This window comes from Bos indicus, chromosome 18 (assembly GCF_029378745.1).
Source record: "Bos indicus isolate NIAB-ARS_2022 breed Sahiwal x Tharparkar chromosome 18, NIAB-ARS_B.indTharparkar_mat_pri_1.0, whole genome shotgun sequence".
NCBI lineage: Eukaryota > Metazoa > Chordata > Mammalia > Artiodactyla > Bovidae > Bos > Bos indicus.
The window spans coordinates 48,784,206-48,798,864 of NC_091777.1; the positions used below are offsets into that span (position 1 = coordinate 48,784,206).

A 14,659-nucleotide genomic window follows, 5' to 3' on the forward strand; every position below is an offset into this window, starting at 1 on the left:
GGGATGTCTTCCTGGAAGTGGAGTGGCTGGATCCAGCAGACTGGGAATCCTGACCTGTGCACACCTCTGTGCCCCGCAGAACATCATGCCGCTGTCAGCCGCCATGTTTTTGAGCGAGCGCAAGAACCCCACGCCACAGTGCCCTCCGCGGCTGGAGATGCAGATGCTGATGCCCGTGTCTTGGAGCCGCATGCCCAACCACTTCCTGCAGGTGGAGACGCGGCGGGCGGGCGAGCGGCTCGGCTGGGCAGTGCAGTGCCAGGAGCCGCTCACCATGATGGCGCTGCACGTCCCCGAGGAGAACCGGTCAGGGCCAGCCCCATCGCCCAGGGGTGGGGCGGGTACCTCAAGCCCTCTGGGGTCTGGATCCCACTGGGTTCCCCTTCCCCACTACCTTTGGGACTCCAGATAACACTCCAAGAGGCCCCAGACCACCCTATTTTCTGCAGATAGCACACCAGGGGGCTCTCAATCCATTTCAGCAGGCTCAGACTCACCTCCAGAGATGCAGACTCAACCCAGGCATGTCCAGATAACACCCCAGAGGACTCCAGACCCATCTCAGGGAGCCAGATCCACATCAAGAATCCCACACAACACCCCAGGGGCCTCAAGTATACCTCAGAGGGTCTTGAACATTATTCAGAGAGGCTTGGATGCATCCTAGGGTCTCTCGGGCATATGCAGGGAAACTTTAGATGTGTCCCATGGAAATCTCTAACTCACTCCAGGGGACCCAGACACACCCAGCTAGAGAGTATTCTCATGGATGACAGCAAAGCTTTTACGGACTCCAAATGTGGCCAGGATCCCAGACTGACCCCAGGAGGCTTCCAACATGCTTCATCTTTTCTTTATTCACTCATTCGACAAATAGCTCTGAGCCCCTCCTGTGTGACAACAGCATTCCGGGCTGGAGACACCAAGCTCTTGTAAACGGACATCTAGCAATGCTCAGACCTGCCCAGAAGGATTCAGACCCATCCCCAGAGGCCCCAGATGCACCCATATTCATTTGTTCCTACAGAAAATATTTATGGAGCACATTTGTTGTGCAGTCACTCAGTCATGTCCGGCTCTTTGTGATTCCATGGACTGCAGCACACCAGGCTCCTCTGTCCTTCACCATCTCCTGGAGTTTGCTCAAACTTATGTCCACTGAGTCAGTGATGCCATCTAACCGTCTCATCCCCTGTCATCCCCTTCTCCTCCTGCCCTCATCTTTCCTGACATCAGGGTCTTTTCTAATGAGTCGGCTCTTTGTATCAGGTGGCCAAAGTATTGGAGCTTCAGCTTCAGCATCAGTCCTTCCAATTAGTATTCAAGGTTGATTTCCTTTGTGTTTAGTCCTTTTTAGGTGCTGGGAATATAGCAAACAAAGAACAAACAAACGAAACAGGCAGGAATGTCCTGTCCTGATGAACTTTACATTCTGGTGGTGTTCAAATATATCCAGGGTACTCAGACTTGCCAGAGCGGGATTTAGACCCAACCTGGAAGCCCACATACATCTCACAGTCACCAGATCTTTTCCCTGGACTCTTAGATCCCCAGGGTACCAGACCATCCTATAAACCCCAAACGTATCCCAGGGAGCCCCCAGACCAGTAAGGGACTTCCGGAACCATTAAAAAGTCTCCTAGACTCAGCTCCACAGACCTCACAGAATCTTGACCTAGCAGAACACTGGGATTCCCTTCTAGGGCCACCAACACTCGCCTGAGCACTCTGCCTCTCGGGTCTGTGCCTCTGCTTCCCACCTTCTCTGCTTGCTCTGTCTCTGAATGTAGCCCATCTCTACCACAGATGCATGGACATCCTGGAGTTGTCTGAGCGCTTGGACCTGCAGCGGTTCCATTCGCACACCCTCCGCCTCTACCGGGCTGTGTGCGCCCTGGGCAACAACCGCGTGGCGCATGCTCTGTGCAGCCATGTGGACCAGGCGCAGCTGCTGCACGCCCTGGAGGACGCGCACCTGCCCGGCCCTCTGCGGGCAGGCTACTACGACCTCCTCATCAGCATCCACCTCGAAAGTGCTTGCCGCAGCCGCCGCTCCATGCTCTCTGAGTACATCGTGCCCCTCACGCCTGAGACCCGCGCCATCACTCTCTTCCCACCCGGAAAGAGAGCGGATAACGGTCCCCGCCGCTACGGGCTTCCTGGCGTCGGCGTTACCACCTCGCTGCGGCCTCCACACCATTTCTCAGCCCCGTGTTTCGTGGCCGCCCTGCCAGCTGCTGGGGCGGCAGAAGCCCCGGCCCGCCTCAGCCCCAGCATCCCTCTGGAAGCTCTTCGGGACAAAGCACTCAGAATGCTGGGGGAGGCGGTGCGAGATGGTGGGCAGCACGCTCGTGACCCAGTCGGGGGCTCCGTGGAGTTCCAGTTTGTGCCGGTGCTCAAGCTGGTGTCCACCCTGCTGGTAAGGACTTCCTCCTGCTTCCCTCTGTCCCGGTCTTTCCCGCTACCAAATCATCCATACATCCATTCATCCACCCGTACCTGCATACCTCCCATTTATGTATCCAACCATCCATGCATCTCTCCATCCATACACCCTTCACCTTCCAACTTATCCTTTTATCATCTACTCATTCACTTTTCCTTCCATCCATTCATCTGACATCTATTCATTTTCCTTCTTTTTGTTCAATCATGTAACCAACCATCATTCAGCCGTCCTCCACCCACCGTTCCATCCATCCATCTGTCCATTCAAACATACCCTCATCTGCCTATCCAAAAGTTCACCATCTATTTATCCTTCCAGTCTCCACCCAATTATCTATTCGTCCACCTCTCCATCCATCCCTGCCTCCATCTATCCAACTTTCAATCTAGTTGTCCATTCATTCATACATCATTTCATTCACTGTTTCATCTATTCATCTATCCACCTACCCATTTATTTATTAATCTATTTCCCCTTCATACATCCAACCATCATCCACCTTCCACTGTGCATCCATTCATCCACATATCCATTCATCCACCCATCCATGGATTCATCCATTCTTCCATCTTCCACCTACCTATCCATCAATCCATGCATCTCTCTATCCATAGGTATTCAGTTCAGTTCAGTCGCTCAGTCATGTCTGACTCTTTGCGACCCCATGAATCGCAGCACACGAGGCCTCCCTGTTCATCACCAACTCCCGGAGTTCACTCAGACTCACGTCCATCGAGTCAGTGATGCCATCCAGCCATCTCATCCTCTGTCGTCCCCTTCTCCTCTTGCCCCTAATCCCTCCCAGCATCAGAGTCTTTTCCAATGAGTCAACTCTTCGCCTCAAGTGGCCAAAGTACTGGAGTCTCAGCTTCAGCATCATTCCTTCCAAAGAAATCCCAGGGCTGATCTCCTTCAGAATGGACTGGTTGGATCTCCTTGCAGTCCAAGGGACTCTCAAGAGTCTTCTCCAACACCACAGTTCAAAAGCATCAATTCTTCGGCGCTCAGCCTTCTTCACAGTCCAACTCTCACATCCATACATGACCACAGGAAAAACCATAGCCTTGACTAGACAGACCTTTGTTGGCAAAGTAATGTCTCTGCTTTTGAATATGCTATCTAGGTTGGTCATAACTTTCCTTCCAAGGAGTAAGCGTCTTTTAATTTCATGGCTGCAGTCACCATCTGCAGTGATTTTGAAGCCCCCAAAAATAAAGTCTGACTGTTTCCACTGTTTCCCCATCTATTTCCCATGAAGTGATGGGACCGGATGCCATGATCTTCATTTTCTGAATGTTGAGCTTTAAGCCAACTTTTTCACTCTCCACTTTCACTTTCATCAAGAGGCTTTTTAGTTCCTCTTCACTTTCTGCCATAAGGGTGGTGTCATCTGCCTATCTGAGGTTATTGATATTTCTCCCGGCAATCTTGATTCCAGCTTGTGTTTCTTCCAGTCCAGCGTTTCTTATAATGTACTCTGCATAGAAGTTAAATAAGCAGGGTGACAATATACAGCCTTGACCTACTCCTTTTCCTATTTGGAACCGGTCTGTTGTTCCGTGTCCAGTTCTAACTGTTGCTTCCTGACCTGCATACAAATTTCTCAAGAGGCAGATCAGATCTCAAGAGGTAGATGATTGGATGGATTTGTGGGTACTTAATACATGTACCCACAAATCCATCCAACCATCTACACCTGTTCATTTACCCACTCATTCACTCATTCTCCATCCTTCGATATCCGTTCTTTATTTCATGTACTCTTTCATTCACTACCCATCTAATGATTCTTACATATAAACATCCATCCAGTTTTCACACACAAATCTATCCACCCATCCATATATCCATTCCATCCCAGTACATGGTTATTTATGCATTTATCTATTTACCTATCCACTCATGTATTTGCTTATGCATCTATCAAAGCATGCATCCTTCCACGTCTCTAAACATCATTTATCCTGTCATCCATCTACCCACCATCTCTTCTTCCCCCTTTACCTTCACCTTTCAATCCATTATCCACCCATCCATAGACCTCTCCTTCACACCTCTGCTATCCCATCTATTCATCCACCCAGTCACCTAGTCCTCCCCCATTCATTCATCTCTCTCTTTCCCAACTATTTTCCCTTTCATTTACCCTCTCTCCTTCCATCTCTTAGCATCTCCATTATGTTGACTGAGAGCTGGCATATACTGGGAGCTATGAGGGCCTCGATCAGATGTAGGATGTGTCTTGTCCCAGAGTCACAAATGGTCAGGTTTGGGAGAAAGGACATTTACTTGTGAAGGGAGAGGTGCTCATGTTTGGCTATGTGGTCTGGGCCATGTAGATGGGACACAGGGTATGGATCTGGGAGTATCTTAAGGAAGGTGGATGGTGGGACAGGGGGGATGCCATTCCTGTTTGTAGGAGGAATTGTATCCAGTCAGTGCAGGGATGAATCTGGCTTGTGCTGGAGAATCAGGTCTGGGGAGTGAGGCTGGGACTTGATTATGGAAGACTTGCAGCCTGCAGTAACACAGCCGGCCTTTGTCCCCTAGGTGATGGGCATCTTTGGCGATGAGGATGTAAAACAGATCTTGAAGATGATTGAGCCTGAAGTATTCACTGAGGAAGAAGAGGAAGAGGAGGAGGAGGAGGAAGGGGAAGAGGAAGAAGAGGATGAGGAGGAGAAGGAGGAGGACGAGGAGGAAGAGGCACGGGAGAAGGAAGATGAGGAAAAAGAGGAGGAGGAGACAGCAGAGGGGGAAAAAGAGGACTTGGAGGAGGGGCTGCTCCAGATGAAGTTGCCCGAGTCTGTGAAGTTACAGGTGAGCTGGTTCTTCCTGTTTTTCTAGCCTCCATCCCTCTGGGCTGGCCAATGCAGGGTCTGGTGGGGCTGGAGTCTGGACTTTGACCCAAGGTAGTGGGTGCTGCGGAGGGGCATAAAACAGGGGACTGCTGCTGGGTTTTGAATGAGCTCTCTGGTTTCCTTGTGGGAGGTGAATTAGAGGGATGAGACCATGGAGATGGCCACCTTGAGGATCCAGGCGGGAGACAGTGGTGGCTCGACCCGAACAGGGCTGTGGAGTGGGGAGGGAAGGCAAGAAGAGTTTCAAGGAAGTCCTCATGGTCTCACCATCATCCCACCTACCACATGGCTATCATCCCACCTACCACATGGCTATCATCCCACAGATGTGTAACCTGCTGGAGTATTTCTGTGACCAAGAGCTACAGCACCGTGTGGAATCTCTGGCAGCCTTTGCAGAGCGCTATGTGGACAAACTCCAGGCCAACCAGAGGGACCGCTACGCCATCCTCATAAAAGCCTTCACCATGACTGCAGCTGAGACAGCCCGACGCACTCGCGAGTTCCGCTCCCCACCCCAGGAGCAGGTCCTCTGACCCCTGACCCTAGCTGGCCTTACTGTTTACCCCTCAACCTCAGCCTCTCCCCTTGCCCTGATCGCGGATGATACTCAACCTCAAAATCTGACTTTGACCTCTGACCCTATTGATACACTTATCTGTTACTCTCTTGTGTGTGTGTGAGTTGCTCAGTTGTGTCCGACTCTGCAACCCCATGGACTGTAACCTGCCAGGCTCCTCTGTCCATGAAATTCTCTAGGCAAAAATACTGGAGTGGGTTACTGTGCCCTCCTCCAGGGGGATCTTCCCAACTCAGGGATCAAACCCAGGTCTCCCTCTTTGCAGACCGATTCTTTACTGTCTGAACCACCAGGAAAGCTCTGAGTAACAGAGTAACAGTTACTCTCTTACCTCTCTCTGAACCAGACTTCTGAGTCACTGCAGACTGACCCTGACTCCTTTTGAACCTTTAGTCGCCCAGATATTCTTCACTGATTCATGAGCTTAGACAGGAACTCACAGTTGGATATTTGATGCTCAACCTCAGAGTTCCTGCTCTGGGGTCTCTCACTCTAATCTTTGACCTTCCCTAGATCAACATGCTATTGCACTTCAAAACTGCTGAGGATGAGGAAGATTGTCCTCTCCCTGAAGAGGTCCGACAGGATTTGCTCGAATTTCATCGAGACCTGCTGACACACTGCGGTACGAGAGGAGATCAGAGAATCCACCTCCCAAACTTTCTTTTGAGACCTGTCTTGAAGTTTTCCTAAGATTTTCTGATCTTAAATATCTACAGTTCTTGTGAAGTAACTGTTGGTAAAATGAATGACTGAATGAATGAACATATTAGTGAACAGGTGAATGATGTGGAAGGATATGTTTATGTGGGTGTTTGGGTGGATGTACTATGGGCTTCCCAGATGGCGCTGTGCTGTGCTTAGTCACTCAGTTGTGTCCGACTCTTTGTGACCCCATGGACTGCAGCCTGCCAAGCTCCTCTGTCTTTGGGGATTCTCCAGGCAAGAATACTGGGTTGGGTTGCCATGCCCTCCTCCAGGGGCTCTTACTAACCCAGGTATCGAACCCAGGTCTCCTGCATTGTAGGCGGATTCTTTACCAACTGAGCCAGCAGGAAAGCCCAAGAATACTGGAGTTACCCCTTATCCCTTCTTCAGGGGATCTTCCTGACCAAATCAAACCAGAGTCTCCTGCATTGCAGGTGGATTCTTTACCAGATGAGCTACCTGGGAAGCCCCAGCCACCAGGTGGCGCTAGTGGTAAATAATACACCTGTCAGTGCAGGAGACCAGATTTAATCCTTGGGGTGGGAAGATCCCCTGGAGGAGGAAATGGCAATCCACTCCAGTATTCTGGCCTGGGAAATTCCATGGACAGAGGAGGAGCCTGGTGGGCTACAGTCCATGGGGTTGTAAAGATCAGACATGACTGAGCGCGCACACACACACACACACACACACACACACACGGATGAATGGCTATCGGTTCAGTTCAGTCTCTCAGTCGTGTCCAACTCTTTGCGACCCTATGGACTAAAACACATCAGGCCTCCCTGTCCATCACCAACTCCCAGAGTTTACTCAAACTTATGTCCATTGAGTCGGTGATGCCATCCAACCATCTCATCCTTTGTCATTCCCTTCTCCTCTCACCTTCAATCTTTTCCAGCATCAGGGTCTTTTCAAATGAGTCAGTTCTTCACATCAGGTGGCCAAAGTATTGGAGTTTCAGCTTCAGCATCAGTCCTTCTAGTGAATATTCAGGACTGATTTCCTTTAGGATGGACTGGTTGGATCTCCTTGCAGTCCAAGGGACTCTCAGGAGTCTTCTCCAACACCACAGTTCAAAAGCATCAGTTTTTTTGTGCTCAGATTTCTTTATACTCCAACTCTCACATCCATACATGACTACTGGAAAAACTATTGCTTTGACTAGACAAACCTTTGTTGGCAAAGTAATGTCTCTGCTTTTTAATATGCTGTCTAGGTTGGTCATAACTTTTCTTCCAAGCAGCAAGTGTCTTTTAATTTCATGGCTGCAGTCACCATCTGCAGTGATTTTGGAGCCCAAAAATATAAAGTCTGTCACTGTTTCCACTGTTTCCCCATCTGTTTGCCATGAAGTGATGGGACCAGATGCCATGATCTTAGTTTTCTAAATGTTGAGCTTTAAGCCAACTTTTTCACTCTCCACTTTCACTTTCATCAAGAGGCCCTTTAGTTCTTCTTCACTTTCTGCCAAAAGGATGGTGTCATCTGCATATCTGAGGTTATTGATATTTCTCCCAGAAATCTTGATTCCAGCTTGTGCTTCATCCCAGCCCAGCATTTCTCATGATGTACTCTGCATAGAAGTTAAATAAGCAGGGTGACAATATACAGCCTTGACGTACTCCTTTCCCTATTTGGAACCAGTCTGTTGTTCCATGTCCAGTTCTAACTGTTGCTTCTTGACTGCATACAGATTTCTCAAGAGGCAGGTCAGGTGGTCTGGTATTCCCATCTCTTTAAGAATTTTCCACAGTTTATTGTGATCCACACAGTCAAAGGCTTTGGCATAGTCAATAAAGCAGAAGTAGATGTTTTTCTGGAACTCTCTTGCTTTTTCAATGATCCAGTGGATGTTGGCAATTTGATCTTTGGTTCCTCTGCCTTTTCTAAATCCAGTTTGTACATCTGGAAGTTCATGGTTCACGTACTGTTGAAGCCTGGCTTGGAGAATTTTGAGCATTATTTTACTAGCGTGTGAGATGAGTGCAATTGTGCGGTAGTTTGAGCATGCTTTGGCATTGCCTTTCTTTGGGATTGGAATGAAAACTGACCTTTTCCAGGCCTGTGGCCACTGCTGAGTTTTCCAAATTTGCTGGTATATAAGTGAATGGACAAGTGTGTGAATTGATGGAGAGAATAGCTGAATAAAGGAGTGAGTAAAGAGTTGGCTGACTGGTTGGATGAATAAAAAGAAAGATGGCTTGAGGGATGGTTGGTGGATCTCTATTGTTTCTCATAAGGAGTCAGCTGATCATCTTACTGAGATTGTTTTTGTATGTGATGACTCATTTTTATTTGGCTGGCTTTCAATATTTCTCTTTGCTTTGGCCTCTAAGCAGTTTGAGTACGAGTTTGCTGAGTTTCTTAAATGTGTAGATTAATATTTTTCATCAAATTTCAGACTTTGGGGCCATTATTTTTCTAAATAGTTTTCTTCCCCATTCTCATCACTTCTTCTAGGACTCCCATTATGCATACGTTGTTATGCTTGACGGTACACTATGGGTCTCTGTGGCTCTGTTAATTTTTGTCATTCTTTTATTAAGGTTGGATAACCTCTGTTGTTCTATGAATCAAGTTCATTGATTCTTTCTCCTTCTATCTCAAATATGCTGTTGTGCCACTCTAATATATTTCAGTTATTGTACTTTGTCACTTCAGCTTCTATATGGTTATTTTTGTATCTAGTTCTTTTTATTATTATTATTTGGCTGTGTTGGGTCTTCATTGCAGCGAGTAGGGGCTACTCTCTAGTTGCAGTGTGGAGGCTTCTCTTATTTCACAGGCTCGAGGGCTCGTGGGCTCAGCAGTTGCAGCTCGTGGGCCCTAGAGTGTGGCTCAGTAGTTGTGGCCCTTGGGCTTAGTTGCCTTGAAACATATGGGATCTTCCTGGACTAGGGATCGAACCCAAGATACTTGCATTGGCAAGTAAATTCTTAATCACTGGACCACCAGGAAAGTCCTACCTCTTTATCAGGAGTCTCTTTTTGATGAGTCACTGTCGTCATACTTCTCTTTAATACTTTAGACATGGTTTCCTTTAGTTCTTTGAAGATACTTGCAATAGTTGATTTAAAAGACAAACAATTCAAAGAATGAATAAGTGAACAAATAGATGAACATATAAAGAAATAAATGAAAAACCCCATGAACACACACATGAGTGAGAAATGAATGTGTGAATATGTGAGTGAATAAAGAAGTAAATGATTCAGCAGATTAATAAGCAAGCAGATGAATGACATGCCTTCCCTTCTTGTCTACCTCCAGGAATTCAACTGGAGGGGGAAGAGGAGGAACCAGAGGAAGAAGCCACCCTGGGCAGTCGCCTGATGAGCCTGTTGGAGAAGGTGCGGCTGGTGAAGAAGAAGGAGGAGAAATCAGAGGAGGAACCACCCGCTGAGGAGCGCAAACCCCGTGAGGACTGGGGCCACCAGGGAAGAGACAGGGGTGGGCCAGGCAGCCCTGTGCTTACGGAGCTTCTGGGTACAAGACAGGCCCCAGGAGCAGCACGAGGGATGGGTAGGTGGTATTAATGAGAGAGGAGGAGCGGAGAGTGGGGTGAGAGAGGAGGCCTGCTGGAGGTGTGGCCCAAACGCGGGGGCTGCACAGTGTGTGTGTTGAAATCGTGTGGTGCATGACTGCCAGAGGGGAGAGCCACACCTCCAACCTAGGACTGGGGGCAACTCCTGCACCACCGTGGTTTCCAAGGCTTTTGATTGTTTTTTGTTTATTTCTTGGTGAAACAGTTACTGTGCTGAGGGATAGGAAAACAGTCATGGGCCAGTAGGTCATTATACAAACTGTGTATTAGCACCATATTACAAGGACGGAGTCCCTGACGTTGCTGCAGACTTTATTCTATGACATTTCACAAATTATTGGACCAACTCTGGGCCAGGCACTATTGTTAGAGCTGGGGAATCTATTGCTTCATGGCAAATATAAGGGGAAAAAGTGGAAGCAATGATAGATTTTATTTTCTTGGGCCCCAGATCACTGTGGATGGTGACTGAAGCCATGAAATTAAAAGACGCTTGCTCCTTGGAAGGAAAGCTATGACAAACCTAGACAGCATATTAAAAAGCAGAGACATCACTTTGCCAACAAAAGTCTATATAGTCAAAGCTATGATTTTTCCAGTAGTCATGTATGGTTGATTCACAGAGTTGATTCACAAAGAAGGCTGAGCACCAAAGAATTGATGCTTTCAAATTGTGGTGCTGGAGAAGACTCTTGAGAGTCTCTTGGACTGCAAAAAAAATCAAACCAGTTAATCCTGAAGGAAATCAACCCTGAATATTCATTGGAAGGACTGTTGCTGAAGCTGAAGCTCCAATACTTTGGCCACTTGATATGAAGAGCTGACTCACTGGAAAAGACTCTGATGCTGGGAAAGATTGAGAGCAGGAGGAGAAGGGGGCAGCAGAGGATGAGGTGGTCGGATAGCATCACCGACTGAATGGGCATGAATCTGAGCAGAGTCTGGTGGGCTACAGTCCGTGGGGTCACAGACAGGTGGACACGACTGAGCAGCTAAACACAGCACACTCCCTGGAAGATGGGGAGGACAGAGGAACCTGGCAAATAACAGAGGGACAAATAACAACAAAGAGTCAAAATCTCTACCTTGAAGGAGTTTAGAATATTACAAAAGATATATATATATATATATATAACCATAATGTCAAATGACTATAGATGCTAATAAGAAAAATGAAGTTGAGTAGAGGAGAAAGAGGGACAAAGATGAAAAGGTTAGAATGGGGGGAGAGGATGCAAAGATTTGGGAGAAGATGGCTGGTACAGAAAGAATAGCCAGTGCAAAGGCCCTGAGGCAGGAACACCCTTGGTGCATTTAGAGGCCAGCATGGCTGAAGCCAGGTGAGCAGGAGAGGTGCTGAATATGAAGTCTGACGTGATGGGTCCAGAGTGTACAGAGCAGATGGACGGAGGGTAGGACATGTCACAGATCACCATTCAGTGCCAGTGCAAGAAGGTTTCCCCTAACTCTGAGACATGGGAAACATTTATCTTCTTTCCCAGAAATTCTAGGAAGAAAAAGTGCTGGGAGAGAAAGACAGAGAGAGAAATGGATGCTGGATGTAGGGAAAGAAAGTCCCAGGGAAATCACCAGGGAAAGAGAACAGTTCATTTTTGACATTATTTTCAAATGCCACCAATGTCCTCACAGTTTCTTTTTGTGTCTGTTGTCTCCCATGAGGAAAAATTGGCTGGCTGGTTTGTTTGTTTGTTTGTTTGTTTGTTTTGGCCACATCTTGTGGCACATGGGACCTTAGTTCTCTGCCCAGGGATCAAACCCTTACTTCTTGCATTGGAAGCGCAGAATCTTAACTGCTGGACCACCAGGGAAGTCCCAAAATTGCCTGCATTTTTACAGAACAAGGGCTTCCCTGATAGCTCAGCTGGTAAAAAATCCGCCTGCAATACGGGAGACCTGAGTTCAATCCCTGGGTTGGGAAGATCCCCTGGAGAAGGGAAAGGCTACCCACTCCAGTATTCTGGCCTGGAGAATTCCATGGACTGTATTGTTCTTGGGGTCGCAAAGAGTCTGACAGTACTGAGTGACTTTCACTTCACTCTACAGAACTAATGGAATTACCATTTGTGCTTTTAAAGATGCTCCTAGTAGCGCTCTAGTACTTTGTATCTGGTGGTACACATTCTTTTTCCTCTTGAAAAGGGGGCTCTTGTGGTCTGGTTATAGGGTGAAGATGACAAAGAGACTCTTAGGGCCATAGAACAGAGTCTGCCAGCATCTGCCCAGTCCTGGCAGGGGTAGGGTGGGGCTTAACAGGTAGCAACTGAGAAGCCCTTTGGCAAGAAGGGCCCCTCTTGCATTGTTCTGGCTCATAGCCCTGTCCTGGGAAGACCGTTCAGACCCTGTGTCCCCTTCCCAGAGTCGCTGCAAGAGCTGGTGTCCCACACGGTGGTGCGTTGGGCCCAAGAGGACTTCGTGCAGAGCCCGGAGCTGGTCCGCGCCATGTTCAGCCTCCTGCACCGGCAGTACGATGGGCTCGGGGAGCTGCTGCGCGCCCTGCCCCGGGCCTACACCATCTCCCCCTCCTCCGTGGAGGACACCATGAGCCTGCTCGAGTGCCTCGGCCAGATCCGCTCACTGCTCATCGTGCAGATGGGCCCCCAGGAAGAGAACCTCATGATCCAGAGCATCGGGTGAGGCCCCCGCCCTTCCCCTACTGAACCCCTCCCCTCCCCGCTGAAACCCCGCCCCTCCCCCCGCTGAGTCCTGTCCCGCCCCTGCTGAGGCCCCTCCCCTTCCCTGCTGAGCCCCGCCCCGTCCCCCCCCCCCCCCCCCCCGCCGCCGCCCCCAGCTCGTCTTCGCGGGAAGGGACCGGAACCCTCTGGGCTCCAGCTTGTCCCTGCCCCTCCCCACTTCTGCCCCATCCTCGGGGTGGTGTGCTCCTCCCAGCTGCTAGACTGTCTCCCCTTATCTCTCCACTCACTCCTGGGGAGCCTCTCCTACTTGCCTGTGACTCTGGGCACAAGATTTGCACCCTTTGAGCTTCCATTTCTTTATCTGTAAACTGAGAAAGAGCCACACCTACCTCTCGGAGTCGTGGTGTGGCTTCAGTGAGCTGCTGTGTTTTTGTTTAGTCGCTAAGTTGTGTCCGACTCTTGTGCAACCCCATGGACTGTATCTGACTCTTTTGCAACCCCATGGGCTGTAGCCCAATCCCATCTGCCCATGGGATTGCCTCGTTGTCCCAGGCAAGAATCTTGGAGTAGGTTGCCATTTCCTTCTCCAAGGGATCTTGCCAACCCAGGGAGCAAACCCACATTTCCTGCTTGGCGGGTGGATTCTTTACCACTGAGCCACCTGGGAAGCCCAGTAGCAATAATAATAGGTTTGAGCACTCACTCAGTGTCAAGTGTGCCTCGTTCATTCACTCAGCAAACATCTGTCGAGCACCTACTATATGCCAGGCCCTTTCTAGGCACTTGGCAATACAACATGCAACATGCTAAAGATGTCTGCCCCAGGGGAGCCCACCCTGGATCTTTGCCTGGTTTTCTTGTCTGTGAAACAGGGATAATTATAGATCCTGCCTTCCAGAGTGGACATGAGGCTTGGATGAGTTCAGATCATTAAAGCGGGCGGTGCTAGGCACAGACTAGGAGTTCAGTAAATGTGAACTCTTACCACAGTCTTGATGATGGCTCCCCCAAAGGTCTGGGGGCTCTCCACGGACTTGACCCCATGCACTCGGCCTGTCCACAGGAACATCATGAACAACAAAGTCTTCTACCAACACCCGAACCTGATGAGGGCACTGGGCATGCACGAGACAGTCATGGAGGTCATGGTGAACGTCCTTGGGGGCGGTGAATCCAAGGTAAGGGGGCTGCGTGGGCCAGGGAGCTCAGGGGAGGGGGCCAAGGGAGGCAGGCACTGACCACTGGCCCACCCTACCCACCCAGGAGATCCGCTTCCCCAAGATGGTGACAAGCTGCTGCCGCTTCCTCTGCTACTTCTGCCGCATCAGCCGGCAGAACCAGCGCTCCATGTTCGACCACCTGAGCTACCTGCTGGAGAACAGCGGCATCGGCCTGGGTGAGAAGCCCTGAGCCCACTCCTGGCAGTCCATCCAGGCTGGGCCCCACTCTCCGCTGGCTCACTCAGTCATTCAACAAATGTGCGTGTGTGCATGCTAAGTCACTTCAGTCGTGTCCGACTCTTTGTAACCCCATGGACTTAGCCCGGTCAGGCCCCTCTGTCCATGGGATTCTCCAGGCAAGAATACTAGAGTGGGTTGCTATGCCCTCCTCCAGGGGATCTTCCTAACCCAGGGATCGAACCCACGTTTCTATGTCTCCTGCATTGGCAGGCAGGTTCTTTACCACTAACGCCACCTGGGGAACTCAACCCACCCCAGATCTGGCCCTATAATGAGTAGTGCTGGGGACACCCAGACACCCTGGGCCTGGCCCTCATGGGGCTCACAGTGGAGTGGGGAAGACAAACCCATCCTGGATTGAGACAGCTTGGACTGCTCAGGCCTGGGATGGGGAAGCACG

At 49.5% G+C, this 14,659-nt stretch overlaps 1 protein-coding gene across 5 annotated transcripts in view; it reads left to right on the plus strand.

The window, feature by feature from the left end:
• The window catches only part of RYR1 (ryanodine receptor 1), a 128,709-nt gene that overhangs the window by 40,237 nt on the left and 73,813 nt on the right, over nt 1-14,659 (plus strand). For all 5 annotated transcript variants that reach the window (XM_070770967.1, XM_070770970.1, XM_070770968.1 and 2 more), the window contains exons 33-41: nt 80-306; nt 1,807-2,419; nt 5,000-5,269; nt 5,637-5,837; nt 6,404-6,515; nt 9,872-10,018; nt 12,523-12,796; nt 13,863-13,977; nt 14,063-14,195. In XM_070770967.1, coding sequence (XP_070627068.1) covers nt 80-306; nt 1,807-2,419; nt 5,000-5,269; nt 5,637-5,837; nt 6,404-6,515; nt 9,872-10,018; nt 12,523-12,796; nt 13,863-13,977; nt 14,063-14,195 — 2,092 coding nt within the window. The remainder of the gene's footprint in view (nt 1-79; nt 307-1,806; nt 2,420-4,999; nt 5,270-5,636; nt 5,838-6,403; nt 6,516-9,871; nt 10,019-12,522; nt 12,797-13,862; nt 13,978-14,062; nt 14,196-14,659) is intronic.